The following is a 13650-nucleotide window of genomic DNA, read 5'->3' on the forward strand; positions in this document are numbered from 1 at the left end:
CAACTTGCTATGGTGAGATACATGTAAAAATGTAAGAATTTAGTAACACAGATTTGTTTTTTTCATTGATATAAAAAATAATATAAAATACAGGCACATAGAAGGATATGTAATGATGGCAAATCTGGTTAGCCCAGATTGTCCTGAAAAAAAAACCAAGATATAGCATGTGTATGTAGCCTTTATAAAGACTGTGATATGAGCTTAAAAGTAAATGCAGTAAAAATACCCCAAAAACGCCTAGGGCCCATAGGATTAAATGTGGGCGGGGTTGTTGTCACTCACTGTATTTCCTCATTACCGGTGACACAGATGGAAGTCTGCACTTCGTTTATCGTCCACAGAACGAGGCTGCACGCCGACATTTTCAGAACAAAATAAAACAGGCTGCAGTGAGAGTCTCTCTCCATGGGATATTTAAAAATAGCAGGTTTGTGCATTTAGTCCTTCTCAGGCAAGCTCAGGGGTTTAGTGTTGCTGGAGCCCACAGGAACAATGCTCTGCCACACTTTCTTTTCTCAGAGTGAAGATTGGGATTTATGCTGTCTGGGTCGAAATTAATATATATAAACACTTGAAGAGCCACTCAATACTAAAAGTGTATGTCATATAAAAACTAAAGTGATGGTCAAAGTTGTCACAGTGAAATTTAAGGTGTGCTGATGGATTCACATCGTCACCTCCTGCATTGAGTAGCATTACAAGTTAACGTTCCACCTTAAAAGTCGCCGGCAGTCGGCCCAGTGAATTAAGTTTTTTTTTTTCTCAGAGGCTAAACAGTTACAACTAATAATACTTTGAACGTACATGTGAGCATTGTGTTGAGAGAGATTTTAAAAAATGAGACCCTATTCTTTAATGTCTTATCTCCCCTCTGGGCTTTTGTTCGAACAGCTGATTCTAAAAAAAAAATGCAGCTGAACCCACTGCAGTGGCAGCTGAGGAGCGATCATATTAACACACATACACTCACCCACTCATTCTGTCACATTCTGATTGGCCCATTCATTTGCGCTCGGCTCAAAAGGTCAATGGTGTAACGTAAGATGAATAGGTGATTCCTGTTTACAGTGGTTTCTGCCTCAGCCTGCATTAATGCGTCAGCTGGTGAGATGTAAACATCGATCGGGTCCAGATTGAGCTGGATTAGGATCATGTGTAGGCAGCGGGCTGATTCAAACTGTGCTGACTGATATCAGATTGAATCTAATTGAGGTGAGCTGAATGGTATCTTGCCCCGTTCAAACAGCATGGAGTCTGACTGCTGATTAAATCACTCTGACTCTGAAATGGATTTCATTTAACTGAGTAGTCCCTCGTCCTCTCTACTCCTCTCCTCCTCATCTCTTCATTCTGGACCCCCTTTTGGCTCCTCTGTCTTTTTCACTTTTCCTTTTCTTTTACTTCCTCTCCCCCTCCTCATTTCCTTTCCTCTCCTCTTTTCTCCTTTTTTATTTCCTTTCTTCTCTTTTCTCCTATGGTTACCTTTCCCCTTTCTTCCTCTTTTCTCATCTCATCCTCTCCCCTCTCCTCCAACCGTTGCATTAATTTCTCCTACTTTCCTTTCCTCTTCCCTTATGTACTTTCCTCCCCTCTTTTCTCACCTCCTTTTGTCTCCTTTTTCTCTTTCATTTATTTTCTTTTCTTCTCTTCTCCTCTTGTTTCCCCTCTTTTTACCTCTTTTCTTCCCCTCTTTCCCCTTCATCTCCTCCTTTCTCCTCTCGTCTTTCCTTTCCTTCCCTCTTTTGTCACCTCCCTATTTCTTCTTTTATTTCTCCTCTTCCCTCTCCTTTCCTTTTCTCTTTTCTTCTTTCCTCTTTCCTTTCCTTTCTGTTCTTTTCCTTTTTTCTCATCTCTTTCTTTGTCCTCTCTTTTTTACTTTCATCATTCCCCCTATTTTCCTGTCCTCCAATTTCCTTCCCTCCTCTCTTTTCTCATCTCATCTTTACGTATTTCCTTTCCTTTGTTGTCGTCTTTACTATTTTTATTTCCTTTCCTCCCCTCTTTTCTCATCTATTTCTTTTTTTGCCCCTCCTTTTCTTTTCTCTTTTCTTCTGTCCTCCACTTTCCTTTCTTCCCCATTTTTCATCTCTTTTGTCCTCTCCTCTTTTCTCCTTTCATCATTTCTCCTACTTTCCTGTCCTCTTTACTCTTCTCATTTCATTTCTTCTTCTCTTTTCTCTTTCCCCTTTTCCTCCCCATTCTCCTCCTTACTCCTATTGTTTCCTCCTTTCTTCCCCTCCTTTTTAATTTAATCCCTTTTCCTCCTCTTTTTTTCCTCTATTATCCCATTTCTTTTCTCTGTCTTTCCCCCCTTCCTTTTCATTCATTGTTTCTCCTCTTTTCCTACCCTCCTCCTTTCTCATCCCCTCTTTTCTCCCTTTTTTCTTTTCTTCTTCTGCTTTCTCCTCTCCTCTCTCCTGTTTCCTTTTATTCCCTCTCTTTTTATCTCCTCTCATCTTTTCTCATTGTTTCTTTCCTTTTATTGTCTCCTCCTTTCTTTTATTTCCTCCTCTCTTTTCTCCTCTTTTCTCCTTTCATCCCTCCATTTTTGCTTTCCTGTCCCATTTTTCCTTTTCGCTCTCCTTTCCCTTCATTTCCTTTTGATATCTCCTCTCCTCTTTCTTTTGTTCCTTCTCTCTCATTTACTTCCCCCCTCCTACCTTCTCCCCTTTCTTCCTGCCTTCCTTCTCCTTACTCCTTTCATTCCTGCCTCCTTTTGTCTTCTTTTCCTCCTTCCTTCCTCCTCATATCCTTACTTTGTTCCATTGTTTTCCTTGCTTCTTTTGAAAATCTCATTCCTCCCTCTTTTCTTTTTTGTCTTTCATTTACTCCCCTCTTCTCTCCTTCCTCTTCTCTCACTCTTCACTCCTCACCACCTCCCATCTCCCTCATCCCTCTTTCTCTTTGTCGTCTCCTCCTCTCTCCCACCTTCCCCTATTCTGCTCTCGCTCCCTTCAGTCTCTTTCCTCTCCTTCCATTTTATCCTTACTCCCTTCTCTCCCCCTCCCTCCTCCTCCACACCGAACCTCTCCTTCTCTTACTTCCCTCTATTCCCTCGCCTCCCTCTCCTCATCTCTCATATCTTCTCCTCCTCTTCCCTTCCCTCTCATCCTCTGTCTCCCCACAGTTCCAGAAACCACAGGAGCATTACCCTCCTTTCCGCTTCGGGACGGTCCCAAACGGGAGCACGGAGAGGAACATCCGCAGCAACTACCCCGACATGCACACACACATGATGAAGTACAACCAGAAGGGGGTGGAAGAAGCTCTAGAAAGCCTCAAAACCGGGTAAAGTTTCTCTGACACCTTAACGACGTTACACAATGAGATAAGAGGTTATATTTAACTGATGCTGCTGCCAGTGAAGACATGAGACGCCACAGTAATGATGATCATAATTTGTGTGATACAGCAGAGATTTGATGCTCTTTGTGTCGTAGCAACTATTTGTGTTTAAGGCCGATGTGATGCGTGTATTTTTAGATGAAAGGTGCAGCTTACGTTGTTTAAAGAAGTGCTGTCAAACATCCAAACTTCACCAAGAACAAACTCAAAACACTCAGAACAATGATTTTGCACATTTGAAGCCCATTAAATACAAATTATGTGTACTTTTTATTGTTGATATCCATCAGTGTGAGCAGTTTGTCACCTTTAATTTTAGCAATGCTTGCAGCAGTGTCAGCCGCTTGGTTCAGACTGAAACATCTCAACTATTAGATGTATGTCATAAAATCTGGTGAAGACACTCAAGAGTCACCAGAGGATGAATCCTAAGGACTTTGGTGATCACCTGACTTTTAATCTAACACCACCAGCAGGTCAAAGTTTTAACTTTTCATGTGTCCATTGAAATATATCTACTTCAGTCAGGAACACTTTAGTCAAAGACAACTTTATTACTTTATTTGCAGTGTTATATTTGGCGGTATGGCTCTGGGGCCTCTTTGCCTTTCCTCAGGCCTATGCAGAAAGGCAGAGAGAGCAAACCTCTCCGCCCTTCCATGTGCAAACGAGGAGAGCCTGAGGCAGAGAGCAAACCTCCCTGCCCTTCCATGTGCCTACATGGAAAGCCTAAGGCAGGGAGAGCAGCAGCAAAGACCCACTGGGAACAGAACAGAGCAGCATCAATGACAAACAGAAAAGACACTGACAAGTCAGACAGCATGAAAAGGAGGAGCTGGGGTGGAGGCAGGTTGCAAAGTGGCTTGCAGAGGAAGCAGCAACAGTAGGCAGGCCAGAGCAGTTTAAATAGGGCGCCCTGAATGAGAATCACCAATTGGTTGCATAGAAAGAATCATTTAATCTATCAACCGACTCCCTTCCATCAGTCAGCTGCTCCATCAGTTGATTGGGCTGTTTGAGATCAGCTGATGTAGCTGGGATGTGAATTGAGCTTGACATCATGTCCTGCCTGAACTAACGCTATGCTCAGTATCTATGAGATGGTTTGTTGTAAAATTTGGTCAAGATATTCACAATCACCAGAAGATGAATCCTATCGACTGTTTGTGATACCAGAGGTTGTGTTAGTCTATCTCATTATCCGTCATTTTGACAGACAGGGTTGTAAAAATTCATAAATATCATAATTACCAGTAATTTTAATTAGATTTTTTAATAATAATAATGATAATAATACTTATTTAACAGCATTTGATTTTCAGTCATTCATTTTCATTTTTTTAAATAATATAGATTATACATGTACAAAGGCATGAAGGGAAAAGATGAATAGAGACACCGACCATGTGTTCTCTATTCAGTAATACTTGCTTGTCCTTCATGCTCCACTGCATCAGTCTCCCTTTTTCCACTCTATTTATCAGCGCCAATACAATTATTGGGCTCAAAGAAACTTAGGACACTCAGCTGCCGTGATGTTTTGCAATGGTATGTAGCGATATAGCCTACCAATACAATAGCCAAAGCCAACCAGACAACGAATTCACGCATGTGAGATCAAAGACAAGACTAGACTATAGCTAATTAATATGTACACACCACCAACTGGACAGGGGTGTGAAATACTTAAAGTTACAGTAGATCATCCTCAGTGTTTTGATTTGTCAAAATGACGGAAGGCCTTGTTCCGTCATTGTTTAAAAATGATGTCAATGACGGAAAATATTCATTCTACACAACCTCTGGGTGATCCTCTGACTTAACCTTAATGCCAACAGCAGGTCAAAGTTTCAACTTTTCACATATCCTTTGATCTATCTCAACATCTACAAGTTGGATGGGCAAAAAGTGTGGTGCAGACATTCATGGTCCCCAGAGCAGGTCAAAATTTAAAATTTAAATTTGACTAAGGACATTCCCATCAGACTCAGCTGTACTTTGTGTTTAGTGCTAATTAGCAAATGTTAGCATGCTAGCATTCTAAACCGAAATGGTGAACTGGCATCACAGAGTTGTCGTTTGTCTAAGTTACATTATCTTTGAATTGAAATAATGTTGCAGGGACTTTTTCCAAAACTTTCCCTGGTTAGAATAAAGAGTCTCTGCTCACAACTGCCACCATCACATGCAACTTTAACAAAGAAGCTGATTGAATGTTCACTGTGATGGATCACCAATCTCAAGCAAGTTTCAAGTGTCTGTAAGATGCTAAAAAACTATGCTGCAGCCCGTTCACATTCGCAGGTTCTGAAACACGGATATTTTGTCTCAGCTCTCGGTGTTGTGAAACAGTCGTGGTTAGGATAAGTCAACAAATCTATAGTGTCACGTAAGGTGACATAAATGCATCATGTGACTGACATTAGGTTTTGTTTGACCCATCCACCTCCCGTCGCGCCTGCTAAAACTTTCCCACTCTTTATACTACATCAGTTACTCTCAGCGTCAGTTATTGCTGTGGATGGGTTTACACTGGAGTTAGCTGAAAGCCTGATGCATCTCATAAAGATGCTAAAGGGTGCCTTTGGCGTCGATGTCACACGCTTGAGGGGCTGGACAAACAGGGTTGGAAATTAGCACCAGCTACCAGCCAAATGCTGGCTGTGGCTTCTCGATTTGCTTCACTCACCGTCCAAAAAAACATGGTGATCAGTTGAGTAGCTGGTTAATTTTGAAATCAGTCAGCCACAGTAGCAGGTTGACCAAAACGTTAATTTCCAACAGTGGTGATAAAGTGTTGGTAGTTGACCTGGTAATGAGAACAGGGTGAACTATGGTATGCTTTTAAAAGTGGGCAGCATCAATATTAAGCGTACATTATTTCTGTTTATCCTTTCAGACATAGAGACATAACTACGTTTCTATCATATGTAAGAGGTTATTAAACTTCATAGGAGCCAAACATTCTCAGACAAAGATCTGTTTGCGTGCAGAAAGCTGGACGCCTTCATCTACGACGCTGCTGTTTTGAACTACATGGCGGGGAAGGATGAGGGCTGCAAGCTGGTGACCATCGGCAGCGGGAAAGTGTTTGCCACCACGGGATACGGCATCGCTCTGCAGAAGGACTCCCGCTGGAAACGGCCTATTGACCTGGCGCTGCTGCAGTTCTTAGGAGACGGTGATACGAACCTTACATGATTCAATACACAACCTGTGCCTGCACACACACACACACACACACTCTTACTGTACGCCTTTGTGCATTTTATCTGTTTGAGTTTATTTCTGTCTGACTGGCACGCCGTATGTGAACGATGGAATTGGCGTCAGTCCAGTTCAGTGTGTGCTGTATCAGCAGGGAAGTGGGCTTACAGGGAAGAGTTAATATCCTGCAGAACCGCAGGGAGTGTTAGGGATATGATTATCTCCATTACACACACACACAAACACACTCACCATGACGGCCGCCGGTGTGGAATTAATATCCTCCCTCCTCTGAGAGCTTAAGAGCACCCCACACATACACACACTTGCACTCTCTCTGAGCTTTCCATGATGATATAAGAAGTGGTGTGTTTATGGTCAACATAAGCTAACTGAGAGATAAAACGGGCCGTGCTCCCTGGAGGCTTCTGGGGAGGCCGCAGCTCAAGAGGTGGCCACCTGTTCAGAGGCCTGGAGGAGTAGTTTATGTGGTAGTAATAGCTCATGGAGATGTGCTACTGTAAATACATCTCATTCAGAAGGTGCTTTGTTGGCATGTTGAGATGCTTTTACACCACTAAAGGAGACAGGGAGACAAAATTGTTGTGTGCGGCCAGAAAGTATGTGGAGGGTGATATGATATGACAGCCTGATGCTGTGCTATTCGATTACATGGGAGTGTTGTGTATGCTGTCATCATCATTTTTACACATTTCCCCAAGTGTCAGCATATTGGGTGTATTTGGAAACTCTGGAATCATTTGAATGGGTCAGTTGGGTCAAGGAGATTTACATCACTTAATGTGTGTTTTGTGATCTGGTGGAAAGATTTTTCAGTCAAAGTTGAAAAAATAAAGATATGATGGATTATAATGTGATTTCCTGTGTAAGCCCCATTGACTCCAATGGAACTGACACCAAAGTCATGACCGTTCCTTCTTTTATATTTTCCATGGTGACGTCATGTCCGTGGCCAAAAGTGGTTCCGGTCTGATGCCAAAAACTGCAACATGGTTATGAGGCAGAAGGCCTGATGGTGACGTTGTTTCCATGTCTAATAATGGTCCCATTCAGACACTCTCTTAGGGTGCTTTCACACCTGCCCTGTTTGGTTCGGTTCAATCGAACTCAAGTTCGTTTGCCCCCTCAGTGTGGTTCGTTTGGGCAGGTGTGAACACAGCAATCACACTCTGGTGCGCACCAAAACAACCGGACCGAGACCTTTTTGAAGAGGTGGTCTCGGTTTGGTTACAAATGAACTCTGGTGCGGTTCGTTTGTGGTGAGAACGTGTTCTGACCTCGATCTGAACCAACTGCAGTCACATGACACATTGTTTGGCACAGGGTTAGGGGGTTTGAGTCCTGTGTCAGTATTCCAAAGTTGTATTTCAACATTGCTAGGATGCTCAGAAAGTACATCTAGATGATGGCAAGGTAACATAAGGATGTCGCCACAGCTATTTTGGAACCCTATCTGGACGTCTTGATTTAGCGTTCAAACCACGGTCATTCATCGTCTCAGTGAGTGCTCATTGTCATATCTCTTCCTCTTCCTCTCTGTCAAGTCATCTCACACTCTCTCTTTCCTCCTCCTCTCCTCCCACAAACCTCCATCCCACCAGGTGACACCCAGCGCTTGGAGACGGTGTGGCTGTCGGGCATCTGCCAGAACGAGAAGAATGAAGTGATGAGCAGCAAGCTGGACATCGACAACATGGCGGGCGTCTTCTACATGCTGCTGGTGGCCATGGGCCTCAGCTTGCTGGTCTTTGCCTGGGAACACCTGCTTTACTGGAAACTACGACACTCCCTCCGCAAGTCTCACAAACTTGACTTCCTGCTGGCCATCAGTAGGGTGAGATTTGCAAATTAGTCATTTGATTGATTAGTTGTTGTTGTTGTTATTTTTAAAGCCGGGTAGCTCATGTTTATGGATCCTGAGCTGGTTTGATTGCTGACTGCTTGGTTTATGGAAGTGCGGCTGAGAAACTGCTTCACTGATTTTTACATTGATTATTTACTTAAGAGGCTGATTGGCTGGCTGTAATTGGATGAGTTGAGTAACAGCTCGGCTGAGTGATTGAAACATTGGCTGGTTGATTATTTTGACTCTGTTTGCTTTTTCAGTGCAATGTGCTGTTATACATGAAGCGGCTTTTATGTGATAATAAATGAGCCCAAATGGTGTTTGCGTGTAATTAAACGGCATCATTAGAAAAAAATATTAGCACAAATGTCACCACATTGTTATTAAGAATGAGAGGGGAGGGGAGAGATAAAAGGACAGAAAAGCAGCACTAATTCTGCTGTTTACTCAGCATTTAACTTTGATTGCTTAATGTTCACTCGCAATTAGCCTGAATCAGTACCCAGTGTGTCGACGCTGTTGTTTGGGAGTGTGGTTACTGAGGCAAAAAGCTCTGGCTGAAGTTGCAGCCGGGGAAATGTCTACGGACTCCAGCCTCTGCGCCCCTCCGCCGTGTAATTACACCATTGTGCCTGGATTGGGGTTTTATCAGATTAACGGCTAAATGACTATCTGATCATTAATCCGTACGGGGCGGCCCCAAGGGCCAAATTAAATTTGGCTCTTTCAGGATCTCCCAGCCAACTGTAAGCAGAGAGCAGTCATGGGATTTGGCTCCGTGTTTGTCCATGCAGTTAGAGACGGGACTTTAGGCGTGTGTGTGTGTGTGTGTGTCCTTGTACGTTTACTGGGGCAATCCTCTCAGCTTAAACTGTTTTTCTTTGAGTCCCGGGAGAATGCATAATGAATTTGTGACTAAGTCTTGCCTCTGTGATAAAATGAGATATTAATGAAATAATTTTTTTTATTTAACTGCCAGTGGGGTTTTTATTAGTTAGGAGGTGGAACATCACTTTGAGATGCACAAATTGGTTGAAATTTCGTCTGTGAAATTATCCCCCTAGGAGCGGTAGGTTGATTCAAGGTTAAACAGTTTGTGGCTAACTATTGATTTAATTACAAATGATTCAGTGATTTATGCTCTACCTTTCTTTTCTGATGTCTCTTTTATATGAAGCTCGAACAGTGGCAGTGAATTTTGGGATTAATGATAAAATTTGGCTTTGAAAAAGGAAACACTGGCACTGACAAATGTTCCACTGGAAAATAAAATGCAGGCAGTAACAAATTAAAATTTACGGGGCGTCGGTGGCTTAGTGGTAGAGCAGGCGCCCCATGTACAAGGCTGTTGCCGCAGCGGCCCGGGTTCGACTCCAGCCTGTGGCCCTTTGCTGCATGTCATCCCCTCTCTCTCTCCCCCCTTTCACACTTAACTGTTCTGTCCATTAAAGGCAAAAAATGCCCAAAAAAATATCTTTAAAAAAAAAAAAAAAAGAATTAAAATTTATTTTATTCTAATTAAGTTAAGTAAGCATTCTAAAGTATTTTCTCAATGATAATCTTCAGATTTTTTTCTTCATGTCACTCTCGAAGAACTGTAGTTACCAAGAGGCAGTGGCCCCTATTTATCAATCGAACGTACAAACCAGCACAGAAATCATTTAACAATCAGATTCGCACGCTATTCATGAAACATTCTTATCTCGTTGATCACAGTGTAGAAATGATCATGGTGAATGTGGTAACTGAATACCATGCCCAAAAAATATTCTTGGTTTAGAGTTCTCACCCTGAGAGTTTACAATGTGGAAAGCTGTAATACAGCTAGGAAGAGAAACTTCTCTGAGCTGGAAATGGAAACGCTATCGTCCCAGGTCCAGTATAACCAACTGGTTCTATTTGGCAACCTGTAAAGTGGCATCAAAGGAAGTCAGAGAAAGGCATTACAGAAAGAAATGACTGCTGTGATCTCCACCGATCAGCCAAAACATTAAAACCAGTGGTGGCTGAAGTGAGTAGCATTGATCATTTTGTTACAATGCAATGTTCTGCTGGGAGACCTTTGGTCATGGCATTCATGTCGATGCCACTTGACGCCCTCCACCCACCCAAACACCGCTGTGGGCTAAGAATTCGCCCCTCACGACAACCATACTCCCTGATGGCAGTAGCCCCCTTAGCAGAAAAATGTGCCATGCCACACTGCAGAAACTGCTCAGGAATGGCCTGAGGAACGTGACAAAAAGCTAAAGGCACGACCTGGCCTCCAAATTTCCCAGATACCAACCTGATCGAGCATCCATGGGACATGCTGGTAACTCAGAGGTACCCCCGATCCACGGTAGGGCCTCCCTGGAGTGGACTTGTCTCTCACATGTCAAGGTATGGACACATGACCTCTGGAAGGTGTCCTGTGGTGTCTGGCAACGGGGTGTTGGCTTCGGATCATTTGAGACCTGTCAGTTGTGACGTTGGGTACCAGCCCGTTCCAAGATGCTCAATCAGATTGAGTTTTGGAGATTTGGAGGCCAGGTCAATGCCTTGAGCTTTTAGGCATGGTTCATTTTTCTGCTGTGAGGGGGGTTACTTAGGCCACAGCGGTGTTCGGGTGGGTGGAGGGCGTCAAATGGCACATGAATGCCACGACCAAAGGTCTCCCAGCAGAACTTGTGTTGGCCTAAGGTGAGATTTGATCGTAGCCTCCACTCACGTCCATATTGATAAATGCAGAGGTTTGCAGGGAAATGACCGTGCACCCAGTTTTCTGTTGTAAGTTTGTCATAAATGAGGGTCATTCTCTCCTGAGTATGCAGTGACAGATAAACAAAAAGTGGAAAAAAATGTAGTAAAAGTAAAAGAATTTTTAATGCCTGTGTTTTGTTTGAGTGGAACTTTTTCAATGCCAATGTTTCCTTTTTCAACACCAGATTTTATTTTTGATACCAAAACTTACTGTCACTGTTCTAGCTCCATACTTTCACCACATCTTATCCTTTCCTCAATGTATGTTTCTCCTCTTAATTCCTCGTCACTCTGTTTGATCTCTCAGGGTATTTACAGTTGTTTCAACGGCGTGGAGGATCCTGGGCGTTCCTCTGGTTTGGCCAAACCCGACCTGACCTCCAACTACGCTCAAGCTAACATGCTGAAGATGCTTCGCACTGCCAAGGACCTGGTCTCCACCGCCAATGTTGAGACCTCTCTGGACAACGCCACCAAGACCATAGAGCATTTGAGTCGTCATGGCGGCAGTTTGCCTGTTCGTATCCCGCAAGTCGCCACGGAGGCCGTACCGGGAGGATTTGCTTACATTACAGAGAATCACTGCTCGCTGACCCCGCCTCTGACTGCTGTTACTTCTCTGAAACAGCAGAGGGGTGTGACAAGGCCCACGCCACTGCGCTACACGCTCCCAACACGCTCCACTTCATGTCTGTATGACAGGCCACTTCCTGTGTCCAGCCTCAGCAGCCCCCACCTGGCCGTGGGCGAACCGCTCCCTCATCAGCACCCACACCACTACCAGACGACTGGGAGACTTTACGTAGACACCCATCCTCACTCACCCTTCATCCCCTACACTGACCTCCAACTACCTGACATCTACGCCTCTCACCCGCTCTCCTCGCCTCAAAACCAGCACCTCCAAGCGGGCTTCTCCCGACGGAAAAGGAGGTCCAAGAGCTTCCAGTGTGAGGATGGGGACGTAGGGAGAACACAGAGGGAGCAGGAAAAGAATGACACAAGTCCCGTCTATATGAGCGAGCTCAAAGCCAACCACCTCCAAGACAACCACATCTCCGCCCCAAGCGTTGACAACATCTACACAGGGGAGGGGATGTGTCCTCGGGTGGAGAACTACAGCTCCTGGCCCCCAGAGGATCTGGTGCTGAGAGGGAGACGCAGGCACCGCCGCCCCTCTTTCCTTAAAGCGACATGGGGCAGCGAGCAGATGCGCCAGCTCGACGAATCCCAGTCATCCCTGTCCAGCCAATCACCTTCCACCCTGCCGGACTTGTTCCCATGCATTCTTACACCGACCACACCCGCAAAGCCCCACAACCCCGCCCACCTTCGAAACAACCTGTGCCTCCCGCGGAACCAGGCCTACCTCCACATACGGGAGGATCAGAGGAGGCCCAATGGGCGTAAGGGCCAGAGGCTGCGCTACTCCCACTCCACCCACCTCCCCACGTACGGAGAAGCAGTGCGACACGGGGCTGGGTTAGGGCGGGGGATGGTACGCAGAGCCACCAGCTTGCTCAGCAGACAGTACGCCCACTACCTGAACTCATACCCTGGACTACCCCTCTACCACGGCCCCCTGGACCTGCAGCACCACAGCCAGGCCTCCAGCGGCCACCCGAGCCCAGTGTGCCAGCTGCTGGCTTGTGGTGGCGGCAGATGTGGAGGCCAGCGGGCTCTGCTGTACCAGGACAGTGTGTATGGGGCCTATGGGGTCTATCAGGGATCCCAGACTGGTTCAGAGGCCCTGGGAGGTCAGGGAGCAGGGGGCCAGCCTATGGGGAGCCCCTGCGTACTCCGTCCCTGGCGACGGGTGTCCAGTCTGGAGTCTGAGGTGTGATGGGAGAAGGACCTCCTAAGATGGACGCTGTGGAGTAACAGAGACTCTTTCACATGACCACTGTGGAGAGGAGGGAGTGGTTAGATTAACGTACAAGGGAGAAACCATGACTTGAAGTAATCGCTTATTTTCTATGTGACTGTGGTAAAAGATAGAAGTTTGGGTCTGCAAAACGTACAGATGTTTAGGACTTTTTTGATGTATACTACAGTAAGATAAGAAGACTGCACTGTTACCAAGTTATCCTCGAGACACGTGCGGAAGGCTGGGGTGGGCAGGTTTTACTCACTTGCTACTTTCCTACGACAACGCTTGTGTGTTTTCTGTGCTTTAATGTGCACTAAGATTTACAACAGTCCACGGTGTTGGCGCATGGTTAAACTATAACCAGAGTTTTCATGCTGTGTGTGTGTGTTGTGTATATTTTATCGTGGATGGTTGGGATTCAGTCTTGGGTGTAGTCGAGTTGATGAACTGTTTACAGCTGAGGAGAAGTAGCAGAGGGATAAGGTATTGTCTCTTTAAATACAGCCACCAAAAAAACAAGCAGCCACTGTAGCAAGACTTGTGAAGACAGCTGCGGCGACGTCATGAAGAGTTTAATTCCAAAATTCAGTATTAAAGCATTTTGAATCCAGACTGT

General features: G+C 44.9%; 1 protein-coding gene across 1 annotated transcript in view; it reads left to right on the forward strand.

Annotated features, from left to right (window-relative positions):
• The window catches only part of LOC126399812 (glutamate receptor ionotropic, NMDA 2C-like), an 89597-nt gene extending 76590 nt beyond the window's left edge, over positions 1-13007 (forward strand). The window contains exons 13-16 of the mRNA XM_050060088.1: positions 3131-3291; positions 6342-6529; positions 8178-8410; positions 11472-13007. Coding sequence (XP_049916045.1) covers positions 3131-3291; positions 6342-6529; positions 8178-8410; positions 11472-13007 — 2118 coding nt within the window. The remainder of the gene's footprint in view (positions 1-3130; positions 3292-6341; positions 6530-8177; positions 8411-11471) is intronic.
• Positions 13008-13650: the final 643 nt, after the last annotated feature.

The sequence above is a fragment of the Epinephelus moara genome, chromosome 13 (assembly GCF_006386435.1).
Source record: "Epinephelus moara isolate mb chromosome 13, YSFRI_EMoa_1.0, whole genome shotgun sequence".
Classification (NCBI taxonomy): Eukaryota; Metazoa; Chordata; class Actinopteri; order Perciformes; family Serranidae; genus Epinephelus; species Epinephelus moara.